The sequence below is a fragment of the Colletotrichum spaethianum genome (assembly GCF_022836535.1).
Source record: "Colletotrichum spaethianum MAFF 239500 DNA, contig11, whole genome shotgun sequence".
In the NCBI taxonomy this organism is placed as follows: Eukaryota; Fungi; Ascomycota; class Sordariomycetes; order Glomerellales; family Glomerellaceae; genus Colletotrichum; species Colletotrichum spaethianum.
Genome location: NW_026054781.1, coordinates 1262139 through 1272868, shown reverse-complemented (window position 1 = coordinate 1272868; position 10730 = coordinate 1262139). Strand labels below are relative to the sequence as shown.

General features: G+C 55.2%; 2 protein-coding genes across 2 annotated transcripts; both read right to left on the bottom strand.

Moving 5' to 3' along the window:
- Nucleotides 1-678: 678 nt before the first annotated feature.
- Nucleotides 679-1588, bottom strand: ColSpa_05295 (versicolorin reductase; the record flags this gene model as incomplete). The annotated part of the gene is made up of 2 exons (XM_049271507.1): nt 679-713; nt 787-1588. The coding sequence occupies 2 exons, from the start codon at nt 1586-1588 to the stop codon at nt 679-681; spliced, it is 837 nt and encodes a 278-aa protein (XP_049127464.1).
- A 5770-nt stretch (nt 1589-7358) lies between these two features.
- On the bottom strand, nt 7359-10189 carry ColSpa_05294 (uncharacterized protein; the record flags this gene model as incomplete). The annotated part of the gene is made up of 3 exons (XM_049271506.1): nt 7359-8657; nt 8715-9188; nt 9221-10189. 3 exons carry the CDS (start codon nt 10187-10189, stop codon nt 7359-7361), a joined length of 2742 nt encoding a protein of 913 aa, XP_049127463.1.
- Nucleotides 10190-10730: the final 541 nt, after the last annotated feature.

Genomic DNA, 10730 nt, shown 5'->3' with positions numbered 1-10730 from the left:
CGCCTCCCCCGATTTACACTTTTGTTATGCTGACGAATGGTCTGGACCGGAGGAGACGGGCACGGGGGCGGCACGCCATGGAACTGGCGAGGAGAAGGAGGGGCCTAATGCAGAACCGCCGCCACAGTCGTGGATGTCGTGCATTCTCTGGACAGCTGTTGGCAGCCTCAGTAGGCCTGGAGATAGGCCAATACAACGTTCAAGATACTTACTTCGCCTTTGTTGTTTTTGTGTAAAATCCGCTGGCAGGTCTCGCCATCTTGGCGCGCGGAGAAGTCAAAGTCATGTCGCCAAGCCGTGTGAGACCCGGAGTCTAGTATTGACAGACAAGGAGGGCCAAAGGCGACCAGTGACTAGGACCGAATTGAAGCCTCGATTCGGTAGCCTCAACTCGGTCGCCGTCGGCCAATGGCGAGTCACGACCTTCACGATAGGGTGCAGTAAGGCAGGCAAGTTTTCCTAGTCAAGCTCTCATTTGATTCATGATGTCTTCTACATACGCCTGTCCTAGATGTGTGTTATGTAAAACCCCATCTTCTGTAGCCCCCATATTACCGACCAGACCCCAGACCCAGGGACCGCAGGCGTCCGGCTCACCTTGCGGTCCAATGCATTAAGGTATCACGATGGCAGCCCCGCACGGATGGGGCAGCGCACCGAGTTTGGGCATTATTGCACTTATGTGCCACCGCCGGTGACCTTGATGACCTGACCTGTTGTGTGAGTTAGCAGCCGAACCACTCGTCTTTGTAGGGGGTTTCTGTGTAGAGCAGGTAGCAAACTTACCGTTGATCCACTCGCAGTCGGAGTGGCAGAGGGAGGCAACGACCTTGCCAACGTCGGCGGGAACACCGACACGCTTGAGGGGGTTCATGTTGGCCAGGCCCTGGTCGATGATCTCGATGGGCATGCCCTTGTAGCCGTTGGGGACGTAGTGCCACGAGTTCTCGTCGTACATGTCGGTCTTGACACCGCCGGGGGCGATGGCGTTGACGGTGATGCCCTTGGCACCGCAGTCGACGGCGAAGGCACGGGTGAAGCCCTCGACGGCGGCCTTGGAGCCGGCGTACAGGGCGTGGTTGGGGATGCCGCCCATCTGGGCGGCGATGGACGAGGTCAGGAGGATGCGACCGCCGCGTCCGCAGTGCTTCAGACCCTGCTGGGCGACGAAGAACTGGCCGCGGGTGTTGAGGTCGAAGATGTTCTGGAAGAGCTCCTCGGTAACCTCCTCCTCGGGGCACCAAACCTCCTTGCCGGAGTTGGAGATGACAAAGTCCATGCGGCCAAAGTGGGCGACGGCGCGGTCAAAGAGGTCGACGACCTGGGCGGGCTTGCTGATGTCGGCCTTGAGGGCGATGGCCTTAGAGCCGGACTTTTGGATCTCGGCGACGACCTCCTCGGCGGCCGAGGCGGACGAGGCGTAGTTGACGACGACGCTGGCGCCGCGCTTGCCGAGCTCCAGGGCAATGCCGCGTCCGATACCACGGCCGGAGCCGGTGATCAGGGCGACCTTGCCGACAAAGGGGCGGGCCGCATCGTACCCGGCAGATTGCTGGGCAGCGGAGTTCTCAGTCGCGGAAGGAGCCATAGTTGCAAAAGACTGTGGCTAAGAGAATGGAAGAAGGAAGGTGGTGAGGATGAGAGAAAGAGAAGCTGGGTTATGGCGGTTGCGACGAGGAAGTTATATACGGGTGTCGATATTGTTCAGTCGGCGCTTTGTGAGTAAAAGGCGAAGCACCGAACGCATGTCCGCCCAGTCGCCCGCCCGCACCTCCGCCGGGTAGCGAGACGCCTTGCATTGGGGGTGGATTCAGCTAGGATCCGGGCCCGGGGGACATGGAGGAGAGCAGGAGGGAGCACTAGGAGAGAAACGGGATGGGGGAGGCCCACGCGTTGGCGCCCCAGTGCGCTTCTTCGCCAAAGGGGCGGCAAAGGAAGGGCAGTCCGTCGTCTCCAGACCAGACGCCACGGCGGGGGAGGTTGAGGCAAGTCTCTAGTAGCCAAACAATCAAGGTTGCTTTTGTTCGTCGTGGCCGACAACTGGCCGACAACGATTGTGTAGGCCTGACGCTGTGGATGAAACTACATCTGGAGCACTCTCAGTTTGGATGGGATGCACAACAGTTGCCAATTTAGACAGCAATAGGCCGCCGTCCAAGGGCCCTAGTTTTGGGGAATTCGACCCCGGAGTCAATCGCCGGAGGTTTGGAGACCCAGGCCTGCCAGGGGACGGTGTGGGGAGAGATCGGTCCCAGATTGTCCACTCCAAGCCCTGTTTGATGTTGTGTGTGTTGTTTTGTTTTCTTCTTTGTCCGTCCCCTCTAGTCTTTTGGGAAAGCATGGGCTAGGTCTCTGGTTGCCACGGCACTCGCACGTAGGGTCGATCACTCAACTGAACCTGCACAATGGCGATGCGACGGCTAAGCTGGCGGTAGCGCTGCGTCTAGTCCAGCCGGCGGAGCCCATGTCAGGGCGGTCGCGCGGCGCCAGGAACCGGTGCACCCACGCCGCCGCCGCCGCCACGGAGGGGCCACCCCACCCCCAACGGAGGTCCGGCCACACGCGTAGGGGTCTATCTGTCCCCTATTTGCTTTGCTTGCCCCTCCCCTGGCGCAGTTGTTGTGATGTGAGCCGGTCGTCCGTGTTTTCGGTTGCCGTGCTGGAAAGACAGACGATCTCGAGTCGCGTCAATTACCATAAACGCGAAGGCCCGAGTATTCGTCGAGGAAACCGTTGGCCCGGTGTAGTCATGGGATGACCATTAAGGATGTTACCCCCCGGAAAGGAACAACTATTGACCGAAGGGCGCAAGGATCAGGGCCCACGGAGAGGCTTTAACGATCGCGGGAGGGTCCACACATACCCGCCGGGCCCGCATCATCATATAACGTCAACCATGCTTGCTGTACTGGGATAGGGTTGTCATTTGCCGTGCAGTTATCTTAGCCGACATTTGACGATGCACTCAATCGAGTTGACCGCTCAGGGAAGCAACAGCATACTGCATTTTTTACGATGCGGATCTCGTGGCCGGGGTATCATTAGGCGCATGGGACAATGTATGAGGTTCTTACAATGGATTTCCAGGCACCATTAAACCACTTGCACGGACGCTGGACAAACAAAAGGCAGCCTATGAACTGGTGACTTACAGTAACCTCTTCCACCAAAGGTATCAAAACCAAGATCGACGAGTACTGAAAGATAGGTCCAAGGCCCGAGAGCACCGCTCATCCCTTGCCTGGTTCTCTCGAGTACCACAAAAGGGTGTTTGCTTGCGTCACCATCACTCGCATTCCTGTGTTGGGGCCTCGATCAGTCGTGTTGGAACCCTCAGCAATGGTAAAATATGCCTGCTCTCGCCTTCCATGAGTTGGTTTTCACTTCAAGTCATCGACGCCGCGCGTGCTCCCGCTGCCAAAACACCACAAACGCCGATGACAGCGAGTGGCGGCTACCGAAGAGCGAGACGCGAGACTGTCACACAAGCCCTTTCGTAGCGCAGCGCACTGGGTCCAGGCGCGTACATTCTTCCAATGCCCCGGGTCGAAAATCCGCGGATGTAGGTTCGAATCTGGTCACCATGCGCCTGTCCAGAGTTTCGGGACACTGTCGGACTGGAGGCTGTCCCTGCGCGGCTTCATGGTCCATACCTACATTCGGCGTCAGCATGTCAGATGTCAGAGGGCTGGACGATGTATTGATCAAAGCCGCGGCCCGTGTAGTCAAGGGCTTTGATTGACGTTTGGCAGCCCGGGTACTGCGATCCAGATCGGTGCAGGAACAGAGGGTCCGGGCTTCCACCAGGCCGTCTGAAACACCGAAAATCGCTCATCAAGATTGACTGACGATTGATGACGGCTGGAATTGGGGAGACTATCCGGGTCAGATGCACCTGAAATACTGCTTCTTGCCGTCTATCGGATGAGTCGCCGATGCCTCAGCCTGGACGAATCGACCATCTTGCCCTTCATCAGACAGTCTCGCTCCTTTGACAAGACGAAAACTATACAGATTACCAATGATCGAATTCGGTTTGGCCCCAAGATCCTATAGTTTCCTGCAAATAAACAATAGGGCAATGTTTAGAACTCGTCTCTACAGCCTCCCTTGGGCTGATTCACCCCAAAGCTCGACCGTTCTGTCATCAAGGTAGCAAACCACGTGCCGATGAAAGAATAGCCCGTTCCATTACTAATCCGGGCTGTCATGCTGCACGAAATCAAAACTGCACGGCCGGGGCTATCCTTCTTGCCGTCTCAATTCCTGAATGGACATCTCTTACATAGCATATCGCACCCATCGGTCTGTTTATCGACTATGACGCCGACCAGTAGCTGTCAAAATTTGTCGGGGAGCGCAGCCGTTCGTCAGCTTTGCGCCGTAGCCTATGACGTTTCTTTTCTCAGGTCCTAAAGCCAAACCCAATGTCGAGGGGCTTTCTGCCCGCGTTAGCACAAAGGTTGGTCGCCACCAAGGTGTTTGTGGATTCTAGCCCGCAATGGACTAATAAGCCGAGATATCATGGTAAGATTATCATCGATTGACAGACTTTCTCCAAGAAGCTACGAAGATGGCCATTTCACACCGAAATTATACACAACACAAACTATCTGGTCTGAGGACATAAGCTTACATCATATAAACCACTCACAACCACAAAAGCCGAAATCGTTGCCGTCGCTTGGGCATACAACCACGTCAAAAAAGAAGGTCACTGACCCGCGAGGGCGCCTCAGGAGTCAAAACACATCACCTACTGAGCTTAAAAGCCTTGATGAGACCATTCCCGTTGTACTCCCCCACCACCTCGGTTTGAAGAACCTTGGCAATCTCCCATTTCCTAGGTGTTCCTCCCAGAGAAGCCGTCTTTCCATTGGTCCAACACCGACACTACAGTAACCTTCCAAAGGGCCCGGTGTCCCTGCGTCTTCGACGATGCTACTCGCCCGCCGGTAGGTTGTGGGCCTCGGCCGACCACACCCTCCCAGCAGCCCACGTAATCGTACGGTCAGACTTGGGAGCTTTCAGAAACTTGAGACGAGTTTCTGTTTGTTTCGACACACCCTCTACTACACCTACCAAGGGCGGGAACTTTCCCTAATCCCGCTCCTCCCACAACGGCCACTCTTGAACCAACGGAGTTAAGGTTCGTGATAAGTTCCTTGGCCAGGGTTCAAGGACTAGGAGGCCTGCCTCCTCCATGGGAGGTCTGCTGGACTGTTCCGCTTTGACAGGCCGAGCTGCCGAAATTATCACCTCGCGTCAGCCAACTCTCTTCCACCACACCTTATGTCAAAAAGGGACTGTCAAAACACTAGGTGTATGCCATACAAAGGCAAAAACAAACCACCGCATGCACTGGTGGACAGGGAAACCCGGCCTCTTGAGTTCCAAGACCACCCATACCGCGGTATGGTATCTCTTGCTTTTTCTCAGGAAACCCCTGCGACAACAGGCGAAAAGGCAATCCGTTGCTGACTGCCGGCCCGTCGCAAAGATTGGACAACACGTATGGACTATGACAATGTCCTTTCTGAAAAGAGAACCGAATCCGTCTTCTTGCCTCGTGAAACACATACGCCTCGTTTCCTGTCCACTCAACTCGTGGGATTCCTCGGGCGCCCGCAGTCTCCTCTCGTGCCGCCGTGCCGCCTCCGTCGTGCAAAAGCAAGACGCTTCCCTCGGCCTCGGGTTGCAAACTCGGTGTGTCACGGTGTATCGCGAGGGTTCGCATTCGGCAGTGCGACTCGAGACGCCGCCCGTCTCCTTTTAGGTCACGCCTGCCAGTCCCCCCTCCGCGCTTCCCGAAGACACAGCCAACCACCCCCGCGGTCGGCCGCTCGCAACGAGAGAGGAGGCCGAACCCAGTGGCCTTCTCGCATCTTGGGCGTGCCAAGGAACCGCTTGCCTTGAGAAGCCCAAAGGAACCGCCGTAGACCATCCCATCTTTCCCACGCTACCATTTTGCATCACAGCGCATACCGAAACATCATACCAGCCAACGAGCAGTCCTCCTTACGAAATGCCAAAGCTGCTCCGCTACCCCTAGTTTGTGATTTTGTCATCTTTTTTCGTATGTGATTAGTCTGTCCGTTTAAGCTCCCGTTTCCAAACGCGAGAGCCTGAACCCCCCCCCCCCCCCCCCATTACCATGTTCAAGATGATGGGCGTTATACAAGCAACCCCCTGCCAACCTCAACACCCATGTTTTGGTTGGGTGCCGCCTTCGCAACCAATTCTGTCCAGAATTGGGTCATTGTGATGCCAACTCTGCTCATCTCATCCATCAAGATGAGGATAGCTCCTTGGCCAGACTTTTAAAAGATCGTGTCCCGAAGGTTATCACCGACCGAAGGCCGCTCACCCATCCACACGGGCCTGCTAGACCGCTCTACTCCGCCTGGTGTCTAGTTCCATCCGATGTCTCTTTTAGCCTGGCCACTCCGCCGGGTCATGGAACGGAATCCCCTAGGCATGCTAGATTAGCCAAGCTCGCAAAAAGGTGGTGCTGGGCAGCCTTTTTCGAATCTTTGTCTCGTGTCTTGGCTTCCCGTAGTTTCTCGGGATGAGTTCCTAAATCGAGTCTGCAGGGAACAGGATGCTTACAAGTGCTTACACGACCTTTCCGGGGGAGAGGATGATTTTCACATGCGCAAAGATGCTTTTCGTAGCACCCCTGAACGAAATCACAAGATGATTTCCTAATTATGCTGCTTGTCACATGCCCTGTCGGGTTTGATGTTGTGTCAGCATTCGTCATACAATGCGATTTGATGCCCTAAAGTAGACAAAAGATCGTGACTGATTATTAGTGTTCACCAAAGCCGAGTCACAGGCCGTCGACTTCTCGGATTTTTGATTGTTGAACAAAAAACCCTCGAAAATCATAAGAATGATTGAGATAGGATCAAGTTAAAGCTTGTAGGTTGGCAAGTGTATGTAAAAAGTAAAGTACATGCTGCGTAGAAGCGAAGGCCCTCCCTTATCATGACCAGTGGCCCGAGGTATCTAGTAGACGTATTGTGAAAGAAAGGAAGTAAAGCAAAGTTGAAATCTCATCGCTGCCATGCTTGCAAACGCCGCTGCAGTTGTTGTGCGTCTCCCGGATCATCAGTGACGAGCTTGCTTGACCAGAGGCCCCTTTCCCAGTTCATGTTTCCCTAAATGTGTAGCCAGAGTGTCGTTACTCATAAACGCCAAATAAGAATACCCAGAGCATTCATTGTACAGGGTTTGGAATGCCACCCGAAGAACATTGACAAAAGCCATATATGCAAATATTATAAAACATAGCAAGAAAAGAAGCACTTTTTTGTAGTTGCCGTTGATTAAAGAAAGGGGTAATGAGAAAACCCTCAAGCAGTGGCAGTGGCGGCCAAGCCGTCAACGTTCCAGTTGTTGTTGAGAGTAATGAGCTTGCGTCTTATTCCGTCGCCGATGCGACAGGTGACGCCCTCTTCGATGGCCATGACACCGTAATTGATGACCTCCGCGGGCTTTTCCAAGCCCATCGTGGTGCCATCGCGCCGGGTGAGAACGGGGATGCCATCACCTCCGCTCCACAAGTAGGAAATAACAGCCGGGTCCTCGGGTGTGACCTGGTCAATGGCAACAATGTTGCCGCTGCCGTGTTGTCCACTCGTAGCTGCGTTAGAGGCGCCTGCGCCGCTGAGGTGTTCGGGACTTGAGCTCTGATGCTGGGATACAGGCGAGGAGGTCTGTTGGGCCTGGGCCTTTTGGAAGTTGGGGTCGAGACGTGCGACGCTGTCGGCCCAGAGTATGAGGGTAGCGCGGTAGACACCGGCGGGCCACCAGCACGGGCGGCGGTCGGCGGGCATGGAGCGCAAGAGGCGCATAACCTGGCCGGAATGGAAGATAGCCTCCTCACGGTTGTAGATGCAGCGCTTGTGGCGCAGACTCAACTCCCAGTAGGAACCGTCAAACCCGTCGCGACGGGCGAGGCGCTCGATCTCGGGGAAGTTGGTGACTGCGTTGAGAGAGATGAGATGGTAGAGGACTAAGTTGCAACGGGTGGTCGTGCAGTTGGGGTTGCTCTTGTAGAAAGACATGGTGAGCTCGTACCACTTCTGAAGAAGTGCCTGAACCTCCTCAAGGCGAAGCATGGTGCTCGACTTGGTAATGGTCCGCGAGGTCGCACGTCTGGTGGATAGCACGTCTGAGAAGCAGGAAAGCATCTGTCTCAAGTGGCAAAGGAGAGATTGAAGAGGGTGGAGGAGAAGACGGAGCTGTTGAGGAGAGAGACCAGCTTGGCGACGGGAGAGGTTGTCGTGGAGGAAGTCTTGGAAGAGCTCGCAAAGAGAAGGTGTGATGGAAGGGCTGGAGAGGAGTTGCGGGTTGACGTTCGCGGTACATCCATAGAGGCTCTGGACGTTGGCGAACCATTGCTCTGAGTTCGGCGCCAACCAGAGGGCCTCGGGGCTGGGGAGAGGACATTGGAGATCGGTAATGGCCAACTGAGGAGGCGTGTCATGGAACAGGCTGAGCTCTTGGTCGCACATGACCCAGTTGTAGACGAGTCGGTTCTGCATCTCGCGATGCAACCACGCGCGCCATTGCAGCTCGGTGCTCGTTGTGCTGTTCAAAGTCGGAATCATTGAGGGTTGAGGCTCCAGCATGCCGGCATGTTTCAGCATCTGCTTCTATGTCAGTGGGCTCCTCAACAAAAAATACGAAGGATCGTGACTGCTTACCGACAAGTACATTCCCCTTTGTCCCATGGCGATGTCCATCAGCCACTTGTCCCCGCTCCAGGCACCTTGCAATGTGAACAACAAAGCACACCGCAAGGCAACCGGGTCGGCCGACAACTCGACATCTTTCTCAATGATGTCAAAGAGCGAGATACGACACGTCTCGGTCAGACCAGCGGCGAGGTACCGAGCCTCTGCCATCGGCACGGCGGAGGCGCCTTGCGCAATCATCAACAAAAGCAACAGTGTCGACGCCTGGTTGTTAAGAAGCATCTCGTTGGGGTCAACACATCCAGCGACGATGAGGGAATAGTAGTACTGTAAGCTACGAACGTAGCTGCGAAGGAAATACTCGAGGATCTTGGTGGGAGGAAGCACGATGAAGTTGAATTCGCTGGGAGTGGCATAGCCGGTTTTGGAATATCCGTTGTTCAGGCCGCTTCGGTGAATGTCCAGCGCTTTTTGGAGGAACGACTGCGTGATGGCCAGCATCCGGTCACGAGTACGCGAGGTGAGGGGATGACCGAGGCATCCGTGGTATCCCAATCGAGATTCTCAAGGTATTTCTCCAGAGACCTCCAGGTATTGTCCTCCTTGGACTTCCGTTCCAAGCATTCCAGGTGGACGATGGCAGTCCTTGGGCAGGTGCCTGAGTAGATGGGCGGGTTGCAACGGGCGAGTGGCCAAGAGTCTTCGGCGGCAATGACAACTTCGAACTCTGGAATCGTCGACTCGCTCAACATACCAAGGGCGGGCTCTGTCGGCTTCATCGTGGCATCGAAATCAGCTGTGGACATGATGCTTGTGCTTCTGGTATGAATCGATCCTCGCGAGGAAGAGGCAGTCATGGGCTCTGATGCAGAGCTCGACGACATGTCGCTCAGCTCTGGGAAACTCGGCATGGACATATCCGGGCGCGACATGGGCAGCTGGCCGGAGTACATGTCAAGCTCAATGGGGTATTCGGGCCAGACCATCATGTCCTGGTAGTTTGTGTCGGGTGTGATGAAGTCGTTATTTAGCTGCATGAATTCGTCGAGTCCATCGACCCGGCTGTGAGGTGATGGGAAATCGTCGGAGCTGCGATGCGACTGTGTTGGAGAGCTCTTCTTCATCGGCCCTTCCATCATACGAGGGTCCATGGTTGCAATGGGAGATTCCGTTGGCATCTTGCTCGGAGAGTCCTGCTTGGGCAGGGACGGGTCGAGGTCCATGAAGGCAACAGGCTGAGCTGGTTGGGGTGGTTGGGGTACGGTGGGCATCATCTGTTGCTGGAAAGCAGCGCTGGCTTGTGCAGCTCTGACGGCAGCCTTTGATGATCTCCGCGCGAACCTTGCAGCACAAGGCAAGTTCTTCTCTGCGCACCGCGAGCAGGGTACTCTCTTATCGCAGCCAGTCTTTGCGTTTGCGCAATTCTGGCAAGCAATAGGTGTTCGGCCGGCTACCGTAGGCACACCGCCGGGCAATGGCTCCATTGGGTCTCGTGCTTCATGGTATGTCGAATGATGTCTTTGGAGGAGATCTCTGTTGGAGTGTGAGTGAGCGAGGCTCATAAGAATCTAAGCAAGAATGAAACTGACCGTCGGGCAAAGGAGAGCTGGCAGGCACTGCAACGATGAGGCTTGACGTTGGTATCTGTATCCTTCAAGTCAGTACCACTTGTTCTCAATCCGCATTGGTGAAGGCATTGACATACGGCTAGGGATGTGCCTTTCCAGGTGTTCTTTCCTGGTGAAGGACTTCCCACAGTAGGCACAGAAGACCATTGTGGCGGTCTGATCCGGACAGTCGCAACGAATACGAATGGATGGACAGGCTTGTCTATGTGGCTGCTGTCATGAAGACGCAAGCAAGTTACGTGACTTGTTGGGCAATGTGGCTGTAGAGATCAACAGAAAGCTCGACGCGATTGTCAAGTGTCGTCGAGTTGGAGGAGGACGTTGTGTTGTGTGCTCGATGACTGTCTGGAGCAGTATATCCGGTGCGAGGATGTGGACTTGTTGTTGTTGTTATTGT